The 22570-nt window shown below is 30.9% G+C and overlaps 1 protein-coding gene across 4 annotated transcripts; it reads right to left on the minus strand.

Annotated features, from left to right (window-relative positions):
- Positions 1-4290: 4290 nt before the first annotated feature.
- LOC143067650 (uncharacterized protein C5orf34 homolog) lies at positions 4291-22310 on the minus strand. 4 transcript variants are annotated; one of them, XM_076241077.1, is made up of 13 exons: positions 22237-22310; positions 21281-21456; positions 16247-16386; positions 14472-15318; positions 14011-14245; positions 11063-11180; positions 10354-10445; positions 9694-9757; positions 8839-9036; positions 7846-7979; positions 5908-6009; positions 5404-5444; positions 4291-4885 (listed from the first exon to the last, which is right to left on the minus strand). In XM_076241077.1, exons 2-13 carry the CDS (start codon positions 21423-21425, stop codon positions 4536-4538), a joined length of 2466 nt encoding a protein of 821 aa, XP_076097192.1. In that variant the 5' UTR covers positions 21426-21456; positions 22237-22310; the 3' UTR covers positions 4291-4535. The 4 variants fall into 4 exon arrangements, with proteins under 4 accessions (XP_076097192.1, XP_076097190.1, XP_076097189.1 ...); XM_076241075.1 differs by having other exon boundaries at positions 22209-22297; XM_076241074.1 differs by having other exon boundaries at positions 22164-22297.
- Between the last annotated feature and the right edge of the window lie 260 nt (positions 22311-22570).

A 22570-nucleotide genomic window follows, 5' to 3' on the forward strand; every position in this document is an offset into this window, starting at 1 on the left:
TATCCCTCCCCAAGACATGATACTTGTATCTACATTCGCAATTCTTTTTAATGAAACAAAGTTATACCATCTCTTTCCATGAGACGTGCTTTGTTGTATGTGTTGTATCATTAATTTTCAAGTTCGATGGAATAGACGTGTTCAATATATTTATTAAACTTAGAATTACTTTATTTCTTGTAGGAGGACATCATCAATATAGCGGAACAAGAATTTAAAGGATTTTGTAGCTTTTTTCATTATTGAATTCTTCCTGACTTGAATAAAGAAACAAGTTGAAAAGAAATGAATCATTTTGATCCCATGAGAATGCGGATTGCGTGTACAAAAACACGTCCTACAAATGTATTAAATATGTTGTCATTAAAAAATCAACTTTCATGATAAATTAATGTCTGCGTCAGATAAAATTTGGTTGAATCAGAGTTGTACAAAATTACGATTTATCCCTCCCCGAAACAAGATACTTGTATATATGTTTGCCATTCCTTTTATGAAACAAAGCTGGACCAATACTTTCAATTTGTCTTTTAGTTTATAATGGAGATTCACTTTTAATACATCTCTAGCTTTACCCAAGCATTCTGAGAATACTTGTGTAGTGGTTAGAAATTTTTGGTACTCTAACAGATCCACATAATTTTCTAGATATCATATCGGATTTTATACACCACCTCTTGGGTAGGTAGTTTCACAATAACTTTCAACTTGGCTATGATTGCTGATATATAAAGTGGTATAGATCCATATGCCTATGCTTGCTGCAGATTGAAATCATTGTAGTTTAAGTAAAACGTTGTATATAACAGGCGTATATTATTTAAAAAAAGAATATATAGATAAATATTTACTTACAAGAATTTATACTGAAAGCAATGTCTTAATCGTGTCAAATGTCTATTTACGAATAAGCTGCAATCTTTTATTGATAAATTTATAACACACTTTTTTATACGTGTGCTCACACCAAAGTGATATCCCTATAAACATCGTGATTCATTTTGTTTACCTGAATTATAGGCCAGACAAATCTAAATTTATGTTATAATATTATTTTTTTGTAAGCACAAAGCTTGATAGGTCTTTTGTTTATCCGATTATACTTTCTGAATCTAAACAAGGCTTACAGAATTCATTAAACTATTGTGAAAATTAGTTAATCATTAAACAAATACATCTGGCTGTATTAAAATGCATAGCACTCTATATGTATATAATTATATACAGCATTATACGTATCTTGGAATCTGGTAGCGTTTTCGGAAGTAGAAAAAAAAGATATAACCAATTAAAGATTTTTTTTATCATTATGAAAAACACGCAACAAATTTGGCCATAGTAGGTGAATTACGCGTCAGAAATAAGAGCCTTGTTGGGTTAAGCCAATAATATATAGAAAAATGAGAGAGAAAAATATAAAGCATTGAAATAATAGGGTGTAGAAAAATAAATACCCGATTACAAAATGAACAATATACAATAAAGGAAATCAACTGATCGCGAAAAGATTTAATGGTAAAACCATTTTAATAGCAACTTTATAGAATAAGCTTTATTTCTAAAAAAAAAAATGCAATGAAAGATTAAAGAATACATAAACCAGGGGCTCTCCATTAAAAATATGACGAAAAAGAAATTATATTTCAAACATTGAAACATATGGAAGAAATAGTTGTCAAAGATAAAAGTACTTGTGAAAATAAATTTCCAACCTTTCAATTAATCAAAACATAGATGTAATACCCATTATAACATCTATCTGTCAAACCAAAATTTAATTTTGACCAAAAATTGTCCTCACACAGAATGCTCTCATATTTGATTAGCAGCTTCATGTGCTACGCGTTAAGAGCTCATCTTCAACACGCTGCTGACCAAATATGAAGTTATTCTCATCTGTTGTCTCAGAGAAGAGTATGACGAAAATATTTGCTGCACAAACGGGTGGAAAGACGTATAAGGTGATTACAAGTAGGTCCCAACTTTTAGAGTGGGTGTATACCACTGATTACCACATGTTTCAGAATTCCTTACACTTGAATAAGGCAACAGTAGTATACCGCTGTTCGAAATTCATAAATCGATCGAGAAAAAACAAATCCGGGTTACAAACTAAAACTGAGTGAAACACATCAAATATAATAGAACAACGACACAACAGAAACACTAAAATGCAACACACAAAGAAACGAACTATAATATAACGATTGCCATTTTTCTGACTTGGTACAGGACATTTTAAGAAAAAAATGGTGGGTTGAACCTGGTTTTGTGGCTAGCCAAACCTCTGGTTTTTATGGCAATGTTAACTATAACATTAAAATGACACAAATGGAACGAACACGCAGACCAAAAACTGCATCATCATCATCATCATCATCATCATATTCTTATTAACGCAATCATAGAGAACACTCTGGCAAAAAACTTACATTACGCTCATTTAGTAGTCTTCTAATCACAAATACAGATGGACACTGAGACCGAAAGACTACAACTCTCCAGATAAAAATTCAAAACAGAGATGAACATTCAGTTCAAGACAACAAATCTTATTCAAACCACGAGATGGCTCCTTGTATGGATAGTGTCGTTATTTGTTTAAATAATCTCAGCAACATTCCTTCCAAATGAACAAAATCAATTCAAGTTAATGTAGATAAGTTCATGTATATAGCAGAATATTTTGCATTACAGAGCATTTTTATATTTACAGAATGAAAACATTTCATCAAAAAACAGTACTAAAACAAGCGTACCAAAGGACAAATTATCAAAGGAAAGAAAAAGTATAAACAGAATGTCTAGCTCGGATTTATAATACGGACAGCCATGCTGTTAGTCAGCATCATCGTATGTACCTAGAGAATTGGTGTTGATGGCAGACCTCATTATTGTTAGTTTGTGTTACGTTGATTCACAACTTTCTGATAATGTTTAGATTAAGAGCTTAAAGAGAGGCGAAAGATACCATAATATTCTAACTCGTAAATGAAACAAACTGTAAATGCCGTGGCAAAAAACGAAAAATGACCATTAAACTAACAACAATATACAAAACACAACCTTGAATACTAGACAGAACAACACGAACCCCATCAAAAACTTTGGTGATCTCAATAGATCTGAAAGGGTTAGCAGATCATTCAGTACATTGTATAGAATCACTCTGAAAAATGCATCTTTTGGTCAGTGGTTAACAGTGTTATTGATGTATGCCACACATTTCTCTTTATTCATATCCATTACAGAGGATTTTATAAATGTCCCAATACTTTATGAGAACCCCTTTTTCTAAAGTTTACTATTAATAGATGGCGATGCAAGGCACATAATGGCATTATCTTACACGTGTTCTTAAGATCCATAGGACAAAATCTTAAGGAGATTGCCTTTTCTTTGTTGACAAGTTTTCCCTTGGATTATTATGTGTTTGAATATTTCACATCAGTGAGTTGAAACCCTAGCGTTTGCTCAATTGCATAACTCTACCAACTTGATATTCGGATACAAACTTTGTATGAAAGTATCATTTAAAACAGGCTAATGTACAGTAGAAGCACTGTTTACTGGGCAATTGGTACCATCTGTGACTACTATGATGCCAGCAATACATTATACTACCACGGCAAGGGTAAAACAAAAATGTATAGTGGATGATTACTGTGCTCATTACAAGTTTTTTTGTCAAAATAAAGCTAATTTTAACAAGTTCACTAATGCTACCCCTTATATAAGTATTTCAAAACAGGAAGTCTGTTAGCGCCGGATGTGAAAATACTTACAAGAAGCTTGATACCAAATACCAAGAAGCTTTTATTTAAAGTTCTCGAAGGAAATGCGAAAATGCAACAAATTTTCATTCATGGCCATTTTTGTAAGAAAATATTTATTATATGTATAAACACAAACTGAATGTGAACCTGTAAAAACTGCACCATATAGTAAAGTATGCTCACATGCAGTCTGACAAATTTACAGACTCTGATTCTGAGTTCCTGATAAAATGTTACCAAATTTTATATAATTATGGCCATAATGTATAAGAATATAGAAGAAAGTTAATGAAATGAATGTGAATGCATCACCTGGTATAGCAGCTTACATCAAGCTTGTCAACAAATTTCAAATAGTTCTAATTTGTAATACCTGCGAAATATACAACAAAAATTCCTGGGGTAACCAAGTATACCCCATCCTTACAAATTAAGATGAAATACCAATCTAAGCAGTATATTATTAGCACTAAATAAAACTCCATAAGCAGGAAATAATGAAAATATAAAGCAATTCTTTTAATTTGAATTTTTTTAATCAAACATAACTTGCATAATTTGTATAAATAAGATTCTTCAATAAATTCTGCTTAAATAACATAAACAAATTTTCTTTGTCCATTCATTCTGACATAAACAAGCAATTAATTTCAAAAGGTTGGCTAAATGTTTTCCTCTTGCATGTCGCAAAATGATGCTTAACATGATCATTTCACTGTTTTCAACCTGGCTTTTGAGCCAGAAGAATGTATTGCATTATCAAGATTTGACCCCTTTCTTCTCTATAATTTCATCAATGTCTTTGATAGCACTAGATGTCCTTAATAAAGCTTCTCTAACAGAATTGAAGCCTCTAATTATCTCTAACTCTTTAGATGGATCATCTCTATGCCCATAATGTTTAGTCTTAAGAATTCGTGCTTCATCACTGTTGAAAAGATCACCTCCTGTACTGTATTTTTGACTAGAACAATTTTGAGTCTTTCCTAAAGCTTCATGTCCACATTGTTCAAGCTGGTGATTTCCTGCAAAAGGTTCTTGCATTTCTGAAAGTCTTGCATCTTTCTGCTGCTCCATACCAGAGTTTGCCAAAGAATTGTCCGCGAGGTCTTGGAGAGTGAAGGAAAAAATTGTATGTATAAATGCCTAAATATCTTGCCTGTTGAAGTGGTAGTGTTTTAACTATATGTTGAGAGTCTTTGATATCAAGCTCTTATTACATGTATTAGGAAAACTCTAATCAAAGAAACATGAAAATGGAGTCAAAATCAAAATCTTGTAGATAGGTGACCATATCATATTTTCTTATTTTTGTATTTTATTAACCTTTCATAGATTTTAAATAACAATATAATTGTATTTTAAATGGCAATCATATCACATTTTGTTATATTTGTTTTTAAACGTTTACAAGGATTTAAAACACTGCAGATATAATTGTTATCCCCAATTTATTATATATCTCCAATTTCGATTGGCTAATGACACATCATTATAAAAAACAATAGCCCAATGTTGCTAACCCATTATCTGGAAAAATAGATACGCCCATTTTCCCTTGTTCTGGGATTGTTTTTACAAAATAACTGCTTCTGTTTTGTTCATTTATCAAATACATAAAGGATACAATTAAAACACTTTATTTTCTGTAGTTCCTTGGTAATCATTCTGAAAAAAACACATTGTACAATATAACTGTCTTTTATACATTTATTGTGTAACATTGTTTTCAATATAAATGCAGAATTCACAGGAAAGACACTATTTGAGGTAACTATATCATTTTTTTAATATTGACCGCCAGATTTTGAATTCAGAAAATAAATAGTTGGGTGTTCTTTGACGCAACTACTAAAATGGCACTTGTTATTGTCATTGACGCTTGTCTGGAAATTATATATTTCCAGTGAAAAAAAAGCTTTAGATGAACTATGAAATATAATTATACTTGTGCTCATAACATATTCTCATATTGTAAGAGGTTAATCAGAAATTTAAAGAGCTAAGAAAATAGTTGTGTGAAGACAATGAATAATTGATATTCAGGAAGAAATAGATACACACATGTACACAGTTACTGCCTATTTGGACAGACCCTCTATCATGTCTTTATACAGGAGAAGTTACTTACAATGCAGCATCATCTGGCTGGTTCCAATTCTGATAGAATATCTTTCTCTGTGTAGGGGAGCTGTTTACCCATGCAGCCCATTCTAAAGCAGCATCAGTATACCTTAAAGTGTATAACAAAAATCATTAACACAGTTAAAACAGTGTCATTTTATGCTTCATCATTTCTTTCTTTATCTTCTTTTGGATCCCTTCTTTCCATTATCAGAAGAACAAAACAATAATTTTAAAGTTTAAAAAAGAACTAAACAACAATTCGCTGAAGGCATGTTTACAAAATGTCAAAACAAGACAAAGACCAAAAAATGACAAGGACAGTTAAGTGCCTTTTATGGAGACAAAAACTATCTATACTTTTAAACAAGAAGACCTCATTTTTGGTGTCGCTTCTCTTCTTTCCACAATAAATTAATCAACACGCCTCTGTGTCTTATAGGTACAGTGCATAGTCGCATTTGTCATCCATTCATATGATTATTCAGATTGAGTTATTTTAGGAGAAAAACGAGAAAAAAGGCATCCGGGTATTGTCCCGTCATTGTACGAAATTTTAAGTCAGATTAGACTTCCGGTTTGCGTTTTTCTGTATACTTTGAACATACATATACTACGAATAAAGTGTATTTTCAGAATTTTATCTGCTATCATTTTCAAGTTTACTATCCACGGAAGTCACAGAGTTTATTAAATAGAGAGGGTCTGTATACTATATCAATGATCACCATGGATCGATTAGTAAACTTAGAATTGAAAGTAAATACGCTTTATTTATATAGTAATGAATGTTCATAATATACAGATAAGCGCTAAAATTATTCATGTGAACTTTTGATACTTTTTCTGAAATTCTCCAGTCATTTAAATCTTTTACAAAATTCATTGATTACAAAAAAAAAAAAGAAGATGTGGTATGATTGCCATGTTGAGGCAACTCTCCACAAGAGACCAAAATGACACAGAAATTAACAATTATAGGTTACCGTACGGCCTTCAACAAAGAGCAAAGCCCATACCGCATACTCAGCTTCAAATGGCCCCGAAATGACAATGTAAAACAATGCAAACGAGAAAACTAGCGGCCTTATTTATGTACAAAAAATGAATGAAAAACAAATATGTAACACATAAACAAACGACAACCATGCACTGAATTACAGGCTCCTTACTTAAATAAATGTTCATAACATACTAAATGTATGTTCATATTGAAATTGATAGAAAACCAAAAATTGGGAACTTTGGAAATAAAGGTGGAGGGTAAAAAAAACATTTTCCTGTCCCCAATAACCTATGACTTATGATACTTTTGCTGAAATTCTCCAGTCATTCTGTATTTAACAAAATTCTTCCAACAACACTTTACATACTGATACTTTAAACTACGTATACGCTCTGAATGCCCGCGATTTCGCGGGTGTGTTCTAGTATTGATAAAAATGCTTTGAGGTTTTTCAATTGAAATAATACCAAGCTAAACTGACTTAAAAGATAATAAATAGAGATAAATTACGTCTGTACTAGCCAAATTTCATAAATTTAAAGTAGTTTATAAAAAATGATATCATGAATTATGGTCAATTACGTTTTTTGGGTAATCAGATATACCGCATGGTTCTATTATTACCATACGAAATCACCTGAGACGTCCCAAAAATATATAGGTGCTCCTAGCATTGGAGGAACATTACACAGTTGTGTACATACAGTCCATACACATGGCGGCACAGAACAGTATCGGAAATCCATGACGATAAATAAACGTCTCGAAAAGAAGTGAAAAATATTGTGCGCCACGTGGGCGCTTACATTTGTCACTTTATATGTGCCAATTCTGGTCGATATGCGCTATAGGTGCAGGGCGCACCTCCTTCCCGATCACTGAACCAACATATTTAAGCTTGCTAACAAAGCTTAATTTTGGGATCATAATGATGCTTACTTGCTATAAATGCCAGGCTGTTTACTGTCCACTATCTGGTACTGACCATTGGTCAACAGTAGTTTACATAATCCCTGTTTACCTCTACACTCAAGGCTACTTTGCTGTTCAAGCTGTTGCTGTAAAATGGCTTTCTGAAATCAATGTCAAATGAATATAGAAGTTACAGCAACACTCCTATCTTGAAATAAAACTAGAAAAGTCAGTTGCTATACTTTAGATAAAGGTTTATTGTCTGATCATTTCTTAAAATAAAAATTAAAATATCAAAACAGTATTGAGATCTCCTGAAGTACAGGATTATATCATTAAAGCATATGTATAACTTTTTGCAATGTAACAAATTAAGATTGTGTAAAATTTACTTAGTTTCAATTTGTTTCTAATAACTAACTTTTAAAACTGACATGCAGTTATGTTAGGATTCTATAATATGTCTATTTTATTATTGATTCAAACACAGTTTTAAAATTGACAATAATAAAACCAATGTTCAAAAGTTGCGATAGTTGCCTTTTATCAAAGATATTCCATAAGACTACCACAAAATAAAAAGACATATCAAGCTTTATAGGTATAAGAAGATGTGGCATGAGTGCCAATGAGACAACTCTTCATCCAAGTCACAATTTGTAAAAGTAAACCATTATAGGTCAAAATATGGTCTTCAACACGGAGCCTTTTACCTACTTAAGCTAGTTTGAATGGATCTTCCTGTACATACCTCATTTCTTAACTAAATGTAAGTATCAATCTGATGATCTTTAATGTCCTAAAACACCATGATGATATATTATTCTAAATTTAAATTTAATTTTTTTTTATGGAAAATTCATTTCTAGTCTTCATTATAATTTGTACACATTTATATTTTGCATTTTGATGGGTAAAATATAAATTTTGATTCTGTGCTGGGCAAAGGATATTTTCAGTTTTTACCAGGCCAGAATATATTCATTTTAAAAATTATCCTGCAAACAAAATTTGGCCTACCTCTTCAGCATCACTGCTGTGTTCTATACATCCTACTATTCTCTTTGTGAAGTCACATGACATATCTAATGACGTCCGGTCTTCAAACAATATTCTGACATGTCCATTGGAGAATGCAGAGAATCGCCCATGACCAGGTACACTAACCTCTTCTAGAAGACTGGATGCTAAAGGTTCCATCAAAATGTTGTTCTTATACTGGAAAAAATGACAGTGATTTGAGTGTAGTCTTAGATAACAATTTTTTATTCATAACATTGGTGGCACGTGGACTGGCTTGAAGGATTATCAGACAAAATTATAAACTAGTTACTCCAGGCTATCCAGGGATGATTGTTTTCTATGTTACAATGACAGATGCAAGTTATATGGTATAAACTCACAAGGCCCCTTCTGGCCATGTGAGCTTAAGCATGTGCTCCAGAAGTAAAAGCAGTTCCTAGATTTTACAAAATGTTTCACAATAGACTTGCCAAAAATTCTTTATCCTTGAGTTGAGTAGGTTTTTTTCTAAATTGTAGATTTACAACTATGGATTCATTATTATTTGAACATTTAATTTCTTGGTTCACTTGTACCCACGAAATCCTGGAAAATTAGTATATCCATAGTATACAGGAAAATACAATTTTTCCTCAATCGATGAAAATTGGTACCCATGAAATTACTTGAATCCACAGTCATCTGTTACTGACAGTTTCATAATGTAGTAATCAGTCATTCTTTCTGGCTTCACTATGAAACTTTATTTTCTTGTAAATTTGATTTGTAATTATATACATTCTATTTGTTATAGGGAAATTATGAGTTCTGTCTAGCATGGATGAAAAATTTAAGTTTTTAAAAGATACATACTTTCCAACAGCATACACTTTTGTTTGTTAATGTCTTGTCTTCTTGGTTAGTCTGTAGTAAGAACCTACAAAAATATAACACAAGTCTTGAAAACATCATGAACATAAAGAAACAAAACATGAAATTTGGTAATACTTAATGTAAAATTTTATCTTAACAACTCAAGGCATTTTGGGTCATCAAGGTAAAGTAAATGGGTAATGTCACAGAATTTTGTTAGCGTTTGCATACAACTTAGAGATGTTAGACTTAAAATAAAAGTTTTTTGTGCATGTCTTGCATGTCTATAAATAGTGGTTTCATTTTCCCAACAATTATCTGAGGTAAGCTCTAAGTAGAACTATTATTAAATGTATAAATATTGTAGTGTTGGAAATACGAAATTACGAAATTTTCAATTTTATCAGATATTTGTCAATAATATTAAGAAACCCTTATTTTTCTCAAAAACAATCATAGTGAATATTTTTAAGTTATAAGATTTTTCATCATACTTCCCTAAAATATATATCTAAAAATATTAATTAACAGATGAATAAATTGGTAGTATTTCACACAAGGTCTGAATGATATATAAGGAAATAACTTGTCAAAGAGTTTTTAACATTTTTCACTGTTCTGTAATGTAATTAATAAGCCATCATTTGTTATAGTACTGACCTGCTTGCTCTCTTTATTAACTTTTCAATACTGTATGGGGCTGATCTTGATGTTGGAGGCAATGTCTTTATAGAATATGTTCTTTCATCTATCTGTTATAAATATATTCACATATTATGTACAACTTCTCTTTTCACTCATATATAAAGGACAAGTGCAGGGTAAAATAGCATCTCATTTTGGAAAGAAAAAGTAAAACAGATGAGAATTAGATCCATACCAGGAACACTGTTGATTCAGTCTTTAGGCACAGCCTGGCAAGAGACCTAGGAGGAGAGAATAGTATTCCTAAAACAATGACTAGTAGTGTCTGGCATGACAAAAATACACCAATAATACACACACACAGACAACTTCTATATGGAAACCCCTATCAATTTCTGCTAAAGTTATGATGGAAAAACTCAAAGTGCCCAAGAAAGGTAGATTTGATTAAGGATGTCCATTCACTACGCAATCATTGGAAATTATAAAATAAATGTAAAAGATTCAAAAGATTGTCCACATTCAAATACTTGTCAAACCAATTTTTTCTTAATTTTTGTTTACAGCAGATAGGAATACAAGCCAAGGACATCAAGGCATAAATCTTGGTAAAGAGCAAATTAGCCAAAATCATCTACAAAAGACTCATCAGTGACGCTCGAATCCAAAAAAGTATCCTGAAGGTCTTTTTTTATACATGTAGAACACCATGTGACTTACTTACCTGTTCACCCTTTGGAATAATATGTCGGTAAAAATGTCCACTCAATCCTTGGGAGAGTATAACACTACCATCTCCAGGGTAAATCTCTACAAATTTGGTTGATGCCAATCGAACTATTCTGTAATTAATACAAAAGAGACGTTTTCAATGATGTCATATAAATATTTGTCACATAAATATTTGAGTTCAAACAAAAATGCGTATAGAGTATGGGAAATCTTAAAAATATCAAGTTCTACAAATTTATATAGAGATACTGATATTGAAGTCTTTAAAAAGCAAGCCCCATATGAGCCAAGAATTACCACCAATAAGTTTATGTGACTTTCAACATAGAACAAGCTCCATCCACCTACAGTAGGCTGATAATCCTCCAAAAGGTGTTGAGATATTAAATAAATCAGCATGCATGCCTAATTTAAAAAAAATCAACATCAACTTATAATTTCAACTTTATCAAATTTGTAGGTAGGGCCAATTAAAATTAATTGATAGATTTTCATCCCCGCCCGCCCCTCTGAAATCTTCCCGCCCCGATTTTTCTTATTTTTGAAAAAATTATGATTTCCGGATTTTGTTCATTTCCGTTACCGGTAACCGTCGATAATTTCGCTTCATGTAAAACTTCCTGTTTTAAAATTTCTCAGAGTATTCTTACTAAAATCATTAAGTCGATATATTCTGATCTATGATGACAACATCATTTACCGAGAATAGAGATTGATTACGAGAAGGGCATGAAATATTCGGGTTAGGGAGCTACCATTTGATTTTTATGGGGGGGCTAGGATGAAATTTGAAAAAAATGGGCAGGACAGGAGTTTTGAGTAAAAAAAAAAGGCAGGATGAGACACTTTGCCAAAAAAAAAGGCAGGATGACAATTTAGGTAAAAAAAGTCAGGATAAACTAATAAAAAAAAAAGGCAGGACCGAATAGAGTGAAAAATAAAAAGGCAGGACAGAGATTACAACTAAAAAAAAATGCAGGACAAAATTTTTCATCCTAGCCCCCCCATAAAAATCAAATGGTAGCTCCCTTACGAGTAATATGCTGTGTCCAAAAAACGCAAATCGCCGTATGTCACAAATGACACAAATGTTTGTGAATAAAACACCTTGGATTTATTTTATTTATACAATGACTTTGTGTCAAGAAATTTGAACTGTGAATGAAACCCAAAAGCGTAAGAATCGTGGAACACATTTGACTGGAATAAAGAAATTGACAAAAGCATGAACTTTTTAGATTGGTGACGGTATATTGAGTTCAGAAAATCGACAAACATACGCATTTTTTATTTATTAATTTATAGCAAGCTCTTAGATTTAGATTTAGCCATGCCTTTCGTTTTTTGTAGAAAAACAGCAAACATCCTCTGTCACAATACCCACGATAGAGTCATTAAACAACTTTATGTTTTACATTGTAATTATATTTGCATCTTGCATACTAAGGACCAACCCTATTATTTCAACACTGTTTAAGTTTTCATTTTATTCTGTACTTATCGTACTCGTGTTGCATACCAATGCATTTGCTTCATTTTATTAGGACAACAAAACATTGCGTAGAAAGCAAAATACATTGATGGAGGTAGTCCAACTGAAGAGAGCATTTCTCCTCATTTCTGCTGTTTACTATAAAATAGGTATCTAAAGCGGCAATTACATGAATAACAGTGATTGCCAATCAGAGATATATATTTACGAATTTGAAAAAGCGGCACCAGCATATGGAGTATATGTGTCTCAATTGATACGTTACTCTAGAGCTAGCTCAAAGTACGTTGATTTGTTGAACGAGGAATACTGTTTTCTCAAAAGTTGATAAGACAGGGCTATGAATCAATCAAATTAAAGTCATCACTCAAGCAATTTTATGGTCGCCATCATGAGCTGATTGGCCATTATGACAAAAGTGTGTCAGAAATCATATCTCAGTGATATTCTTCCTCAGTCATAATAACCTTCCATCATTACCAAACTGAACAAAGAAATAACATGACGGGAGCCGTATACGGTGCAGGAAATGCTTACCCTTCCGGAGCACCTGATTTCACTCCTGGTTTTTAGTGGAGTTCGTGTTGTTTCCTACTTATTATTTGTAACTGTTGATGTAAATGTCTTTTGGTTTTATGAGTCTTTGGTTACTCCTTGGTTTTGATTGTTACTGTCTTATACAAGACAACTTATGGATGTATTTACATGATATAAGCTTATTATTACACTTGCATATATGAATAAACCGTGACCAGAAGGTTTCATATGAAATAAAATTTAAAAAATAAAATCCTCCCACCCGCCCCATTTTTTTTCAAAAATTTGGATGAAAATCTACTAATTAATTTTAGTTGGCCTAGTAGCATTTTCTATAGAAAAATGTTAGACTATCAGTAAAATATTTTTTTTTATATCATAGATATTAGATGGGTGGGGTCAAAAAGTTTTCTCAACTTACAATTGATGACATATAAAATGAATAAAACAATGAAACTTGTATGAATTGTAAGGTTAAAAAAGCAGTTACATTATAAATGAATTTTGTCGAAAAATAACATAGAATTTCTAGATTGATGATGAAATATTACACAAATAACAGTATTTTAATACATTTGTAGTTCATAGAAAAACATATTAAAACTTTTGAAGGCAAATAAGTTTTAGGACATACTGAAAAGTTATTCTAACATGACCCTTTTTGTGATATCTTCAGATCCTTAAACTAGTGGCTACCAAATCTACAGACATGACAGAGCAAAGTGAGTGAAAGATCTGATTTTAATAAAATGTCTAGCTAAAGTGTGAATATCTTAATATTATCATGATTTATACTTGATATGAATGTTTTCTTTGTTAACTTTCAATGTCAGTGAGTTAAATCATTTGTTCCTTTTAAACAAAAGGAACTGGTTTTATGAGCAGCAGTGGATTTTGTAAGTATAATTTACCTGAAAACTATGCCATCAATTAACACAACCTTCAGCTTTCCTTTACTTAGAGCAGTAATATTTTCTATTATATCTCTGTCACTGTCATGTACATATTTGGTGTACTGTTTGTGTAGATGTTGTCCTGGGCATGTGATTGGTAAAGAAACAGGAAGTGGTGCCATACAGTAGTTCCCTGGAGTTATCATCTTTGGGATACCTCTAGGTCTTTGTGTTATATGAACTGATGTTGTTGCTTCAAATTAAATAATGTACAATTAATAAATTTTATAATAAAGCTAATTTAATATTTAGAGAGTTGATGAGATTATGTTTAAAAACAGATTTTGTGAATCAGTGTCAATTAAATCTTTAGTCATCAAAGACATGAAAGATCATCTGATCTAAAGGTCAACCGAATTTTCATCTGTAAGCACTTTTGAAATAAAAACATGATTCTAACTTCAACATGTATAACCTACAAGAGTACTTCTCCAGTTCATCCTTATTGTCTATAACTGCTCTTGCCAAATTCAAAACATGATTCCAAGAAACTGGACACTCTTCACAAGAATAATGCCTTGAAATCCATGTATATAATATCTGAGAATTTGATTGGTCATCAATACTTCCTGCTTGACTTGTATCTGATCCACCTAAATCAGCAGATGTCCAATGTACATGTCTTCCATTGATTGGTTGATTAGAATGTTTCAATTTAGTAGATAAATTATCTCCCTTTGAATCACAACTCATATTTTTAACTGTTTCTGATTTCATATTTGCTTTTGGTGCAAATTGCAAAAATGAACCATCTAAGGATTCAAGAACTTCTGTGTGTTTTTGAACAATATTTGTTGGCGTTGAGTATCTATTTATATCTGTGTTGCTCTCATTGATAGGAGATGAGTCTCTACTCATTTGAGTACTAGCTAAACTAATTGGAGATAAATTCAAGTCATTTCTTAACATATCAGTTCTATCAGGACTTCCAGTGCTTTGAATCATGCCTTTCTTAGAATGTGTAGTATATTTCATCACTTCTGCCAAATTATGGCATTTATCAGGCTCCAGTTCACACTTCTTCAAACAGTCTATAGATGCTGATTTTGTCTGTTGATGTTTATTAGTGTGTAACTTTTGCCTTGGTGAATCAGGACTTATACCACATAAATAACATACAGTAAAGTCTTGTTTATGAGGTGACAACACGATGCTAGCATATTCATCTTCAGATATTAGTCTCACACCTCCATCCATCATGTATTCAAAATTAGAATGTTCTGTGCCCTTTGGCCATGCTACATTTGTTATTTTGGCATATAAAGCCTGAAAGTGTAAAATAAATAAATAGAGAATGTTTCCATGTGACACATATGAAGTCGCCGCTTGCATATAACATTATAAGGGGACATAACTCAGGAATAGTAAAAGTGGTGCCACCCTTAGTCCAATTTGAACTAAATTTTGGGGTAATAAGCATTGCATATTTAATACATTCATAACATTTGTTTAGGCAAAACTAAAGTAAGAGAATGGAAACAAAAAATACAGCAATATTTCCATAAAGGGACATAACTCCAGAAAAGATAAAGTGATGCCACCAAAACTTGAGCTGTGGTGATATTAATCATTGTGTATTTGGGACATACATACATTCAAGTAAAATATTGGATAGGAATAGGATTCTAGCATATAAAGAAAGAAGAGCTGGTATTATTATTGAAAACAGGTCTCAACTGCATCTTTTCTTTGGCATTTACAAGAAAATTAAATTTTGACAATGCATGCGCAATGACAAGTTATCTCCATCATTATCCTAAAGAAAGATGAGTTGTTTCAATTTCTATTTATGTGTGATGGGAGCTACAGTTTATCTACCTTAATTCTAAAAGAATTATTAATATGGTATCATGGTATCAACTGGCCTATTAAAATGTTTTTTAATCAATTGAATTTTTATTCATTAAACAAACTGATCTGTTTTATTTGTTGAGCATTTGACAGTTGTCATTCTCATCATTCATAAACCATTAAGGACCATGCAGGCCAAATTTGGTACAAAATTGGTAAGTAGTTTCAAAGAAGAAGATTTTTATACAAAAACTATAAAATATTTATAAGGAAGACTTCCCCATGATGATACCATGAACTAGTGTCAAAAACCCAAATGTTGTGACCATCAAATTATGCAAAATGTGACATAAGCTAACATGGCCTTGTCATGCTTGTGTGTAAAATGAATTAACCAAATTACCATGATCTGGTCATCTTGTATCAGGGATTGACATACAAATGGTCTCTCAGCAAATCTATTCCTGAAGTCTAAAGCCTGTAAAACTTTCTCTCTGTAATCACTTGTTACAAATTCACATCTCTGACCAATAGTCTTCATACCTTTAAAGTATATTAAATAAGAAAAAAAAATATTTACAAGTACGATTTGTATGGTTTATTATAATGTTTTTTTTATGAAACAAAAAAATACTTTTCTTATTCAACTAGTCATTTCAGCTAAGGATTTTTTTTAATGTAAATATGGGGCATAACCAGACTTGGGGTAATTGTAATTGTAATCGTTAATCAGCTGTGATTGATTACAATTTTTCAAGTAATCATTGTAATCATTAATCAGCCAAAAATCTGATCACATGTAATTTAATTTAATCAATTACTTTTCAATATATCCTGTAATCCTGATTACTTTTTGATTACATTCTGATTACAATGGAAAAAAAATCTTAAACTGTGTTTATGGTCAATAAATGAACAATTTTGTTATTCTTATTTAATAAATATTTACATGTTAAGATGGTGTCTTCCCGATTGTCCCACTTTTTGAAATTACAGGTAAAAAAGTAACGAAATTTTGTGGGACAATCGGGAATATGTTTGTGGGACAGTTGGGAAGTTTAAATGTGGGACAATTGGGAATTGTTTTGAGTTGTTGATTTGTGTGTCATTTGGTCTCTGGTGGAGAATTGTCTCATTGGCAATCATACCACATCTTCTTATTTTTTTATTGAAGTCTGATTCTTCTGTATATAGTTGGTTACGAGTCTTGTCGACAAAGACAAAAGGGATATTGGTAAAATAATCTTTAAAAGTGATTATTTAAAAGACAAAACTGGTCAAAATCTAGACAACAGCTTCGTTATCAATAAAGAACGTTGTTGGTTCAGGTGATTTTTTAACAGTCTAATCAATAGCGCAGAGAATGTTGTTAACATGTCCTCTGAAATCCCTAGTAACATTGCAAAGGCACTAATAAAAACATTTCTCCATCAATAATTTCATATATAGATGCTGGAACATATTAATTGACTGTTAGATATACTGATCACAGATAGAGGGTAGAATGTAAATGAGTTTATAATTGCATGCATTATTTATTTATTTATTTAAAAACTTTACAAAGAAAATGTTATTAAAATTATGGTATTGACATTTGTTTTATAAATATTAAACGTAACATTGTAGATATATTTCATAAATCAGAGATATAATATTGGTTTTATATTAAAAGTGTTTTTATCTGATGACTTTTTTTTTATATACTTTTGTAAAATCAATATTTTATACCTTTATAAAATTAATATTTTATACCTTTATAAAATTAATATTTTATACCTTTATAAAATTAATATTTTATACCTTTATAAAATTAATATTTTATACTTTTCTAAAATTAATATTTTGTACTTTTATGAAATTAATATTTTGTACTTTTATAAAATTGATATTTTATACTTTTATAAAATTAATATTTTATGTGCAATAATAATTCTTGTTTATTTTGCAAAACAAACAAACAGTTACCTTGTTTATCTAAGAACATTTTACTTCATAAAATAATGTGGGACAATCAGAACTTTTTATGTGGGACAATCAGAACTCTAAAATTTTAAAAAGTGGGACAATCGGGAATAAACCGTTAAGATAGCTTGGTTTACTTTATAAAGCATGTTAATTGATTTGTATACTTCAGTAAAAAATAAACTGTTACAGTATTGAAAAGTCATCATTTATAGCCTAAGAAGAGACATATAATACAATTAGTAAAATATATTGTACATTGTACTGGCCTTAGTAAAAGATATTGTACATATATTCACAATTTAAAGATGTACATATATATATATATTTGATAATAACTGTTATATTCAAGTAATATTATACTTTTCTTTAATCCTGAATTATGGTCTTTTGTTAATATTGTGATTTTTGTCAACTTTGAATTGACAGGTAGGAAACCAATTAAGGTTTGTTTTTATTGCAATTTCCAATTGAGTATAGCTGTAGGACAATGTATATGATAACAGATTAATCAGACACATGAAAATTTATCTAACTACCACAAACTAAATTAAAAGTTGGACAAATATCTTGTTCAAGATAAGCAAATTTTTGTATTTTCTTAAACTGGACATGTAAATTGCAATGATTTATAGGACTTGGTTTACAATCTGATTGAACAATTCTATTAAAATTTTACATAGTTTTTAACTAGTAACTTTATTTCATCCTTATTTTAACTTCCATAAACTGCACCTTGAAATACATATAAAGTCTCAAAGAGGTCAGAAGACAAACAACAAACTCTTTATAATGCCATATTCAATTGAAGTCAAAGTAATTCAGAGATCAATGCTGATAAAGTGTAATGGGTCATAACCAGTGACACAATGTTCATGTATGTATGTTGTGAACTTTTGTGGTTTATTAAATAGATGAAGTTTGAAGTTATCATTTTCTAATATATAAAACAAATAAAAAAAAGTGCTTTAGTTGTATCAAATGTTAATTCATTCATATCATTAAAAATGTGGGTTTTTTTTTAAAACTCATTGTAATCAGATGTAATCATGATTACTTTGCTAATGTAATCATTAATTTAATCAGACACTTTCAGAATCATTAATTTAATTTTTAAAATCGTACAAATGACAAAGTAATTGTAATTTAATCAATTACATTGAAAGTAATCAGACCCATCTCTGGGCATAACTGCAGAATAGTAATGTCAAAATCATCAAAATTAAACTTGCCTATATTCTGATCCATGAAATTGTCTTCACTAGATTTATTCAAGTAGTACTTTAATTTTTTAACCAGGAATAAGCAAACAAACAGAAAATAAGGGGGCTAACTCTTTTAAATGGAAAATGTTAAAACCATCAATATCATACTAGAACCTGTTATTTTACTGTCAATGACCAAGATGACATTTTTTCCTCATTTCAAGATTTTTGTACTTTATCATTCAGAAGAAAACCAAATTTTTAAGGTAACTTAAACTATGGCGGCATTTATAAGTTATAAACAGTAAACATATTTTATGGTACATGATAATATATTTAATTTTCAAAAGAATTTGTGAAGATGTGTAAAAGAAGGTATGTTTTGGGTGCATTACTCTTTAACGGTACATAATCACAGGTACTTGACTTAGAATTTTTTCCCCCTATATACCTTACTTTAACATGGTGTTATATTAAGGTATATAGGATTTTTTTTTCTGAGACAAGTGCCTGTGTACATGACATCACCATCAATAACGAACTTGAATTGTAATTTTTGGTCAAAAGATTTAGATAAGTGGTAGTTTATTTAATGTCCCACTTGGAAGCTGGGTATAATGTATATGAATCAGTCCACATCAAGTTAATTTAATGTAAATATGTATGTCATAAAGCATACAGAATTTATTTAAGTAAAAAAAAATGTGTCCCAATGTAAATAGGTTTGTGTTGCCATAGCTTGTGACTACTGCTTTGCAAATAAAGAGTTCATTCATTCATTATTATGATTAATATTCATACCTATATAGCAATAGATACATGTATAATCGTTATTTTTTAATGTTCTGATGACATAATTATTGTAAGTACCATACCAACTGAAAGAAATATTTACAGTGTTAAATTGATAACCTTGAAGACTAAGTTTATTCAAAGAACAACAATAAGTGAATCTTAATAGTAACTTTATCATGTTTATTGACTGTCTCAATAAACATTAACAATAAAGTCCATTGCATAGTGTTTATTCATTGTGATAATGATATGTATTCAAGGTGATAATATCAGATTATTACATGGCATTTTTCATATCGCATGTATTATCAGCCCTAGGTTCAATATCAGCCCAAGAGCTGCATGGCTTGAGGGCTGATATTGACAGAGGGCTGATAATACATGCGATATGAAAAATGACATGTTATGATCTTTTTATCATATATTTCAACAATGGAGAAAAAAAAAATTCATATACTGATCCTTTTACGTGGTTCCCAAATAGGAGTTCAAAGAGTGAAAAGTTCACAGACGTCGGACCCCATGTAGTACATTCGATATGAAATCTTTCGATCATATGCCTCAACAGAGAAGAAACATATTTTAATATGGACGAATCGACAAAAATATACATAATGAACACTTTTTGGAAAAGTCAACTTTTTTAAAGTAACTTTCTAAATTTTTGAAACTTTTAAAAATGCCTTTATTTAATAATATGCTTGTTGGTTTTGTTTTTTTTATTATTATTTTACACACTATATACTTTCCAGTATCCAAATAATTGTTTTGCACACTTTGTAATGATTTTCATAGTTTAGAAAACGTAGCATTGAGGTGTATTTTACGGAATTTGCCGAGTATCACCGGAATGACATGCGATAACGTTACGGAAAGGCATGTGATAACAATCGAAGTATGTGATAAACTTTTCATATCAGCCCGCTAAGCACCAATTCGAAAAATATGGAATTTACATTAATTTAATGCAATTATCATACAGTAAAAAATATATGTTATTTAGCCTAAATATATGATAATGATCTGTATTCAAGGTGATAATGATCTGTATTCAAGGTGATAATGATCTGTATTCAAGGTTATAATAATTGGATATCAATTGAAACTGGAGAGGGATATTTATCATCCCAAATACTTACTGATCATTTCCTCTCATTCTGATACACTTTTGGTGTTGTCATACTTTCTTTAAATGTATTACTGTAAATTCAGAAGTTATTGTGAGGCTTAGAACTATTAATGTGAATATTGCAAATAGGTGAAGATCGCAAAAAAAAAACTCCCATTCTGATATTTGATACATATAGATATAGGAAGATGTGGTGTGAGTACCTGGATGCAAATTTTCCTGAAATCACAATAATTAATGCATGCAATAATTTCTGAATGTACCCTAATCATGGACTACACCATATTTATCAAAGAAACCTTTTTGAACAATTGCAAGCTACTTTTACATCTAACACGATACCTACCATGTGCAGGATGGATCAGCTGTCCTGGACTTTCATGATGGACAAATGTTGAACCACAAGGGGAGAGCTGTAAACATGACTGGTCTGAATATCTCACTTCAACAGCGTCATCTGTAAATAGTGTCATTAACACAGGAGCTGCCATTCTTCAATCTTTTATATTCAACAGAACTTTACTGAAAATGAACAAATATAACACTATAAGATATTACATGATATACATGTAAAAGCAAAAACTTAAATCTCAGACCTACACCATGTACCTGGCTTACTCATTTCATTGACAGATATAAAGCAGTCTGACTCATGAATAGAACCAACACTGAGCCCCAATATTTGCCCGAAGTTATCATGATTCGGATTGTAATGTGGATTGTACAAATCACATGACTTAGATTTTCCTGGATCATAAATTCAACTTCTACTTCTTCTTCTAACAGATAATGGCCACAATCAACAAATTGAATATTTTGCCATGACTTGCGCATACTGATCCTGGGCGAACAAGTATCAGGGCAAACATGTACTAGGGCGAACAGACCTGTAGTATTCCTCATACCACATCTTCAATTATATATCTATTCAAGGATAGTTTGTTCAAATTTCATCATGAACAGTAACAAAACATGTATATATATGATGTAATTTTTTTTATGGAAAATATCATATTTTGAAATCTTTTTTTAATGCAAATACTGCCTTTTAAACACGTATTTTTGTACTTGTGCACATTGATTACTAATGAAAAGCTGGATATATTTTTTAACAATTTGCAAGATCAGGCTGTTTTTATATAAACACTATAAATAGACAATAGTGAATAGACAATATTTATTAGCACAAACATATTAAATATAGCTATAATTAAAAAGTGCAAATTTACAAAATTTTCAAGATCCTCTTCGAGTGAATATATTTATGTATTTACATAACAGCAACAAATACCGCAAACATACGCTCTGTAGATCATCCAGGATAAAATTATTTGTTTATGTTTAGTTCATGTTTTCCGCCATCTTCAAAACGAAACAAGCCATAACTTGTGCATTGAATTTGACCAATCATTACCGATATTTTTCAGTTCGGGTTTCTCCGGTAAACAGTCGAAATATTTACCAGGACCAGAAATGAAAGTGAAACTAGAAAACTATTTTAGGTTTAAAAATATTTTATAACAAGTTGCTTAGGCAGTTAGCTCTAGATCACTCACCTACTGATAGACCTGCTCTGTAAATGTCATGACTCTTGTTAACATCAGATAACATAAGATGGGAATATTACTTGTGTTTA

This window comes from Mytilus galloprovincialis, chromosome 3 (genome assembly GCF_965363235.1).
Source record: "Mytilus galloprovincialis chromosome 3, xbMytGall1.hap1.1, whole genome shotgun sequence".
In the NCBI taxonomy this organism is placed as follows: Eukaryota; Metazoa; Mollusca; class Bivalvia; order Mytilida; family Mytilidae; genus Mytilus; species Mytilus galloprovincialis.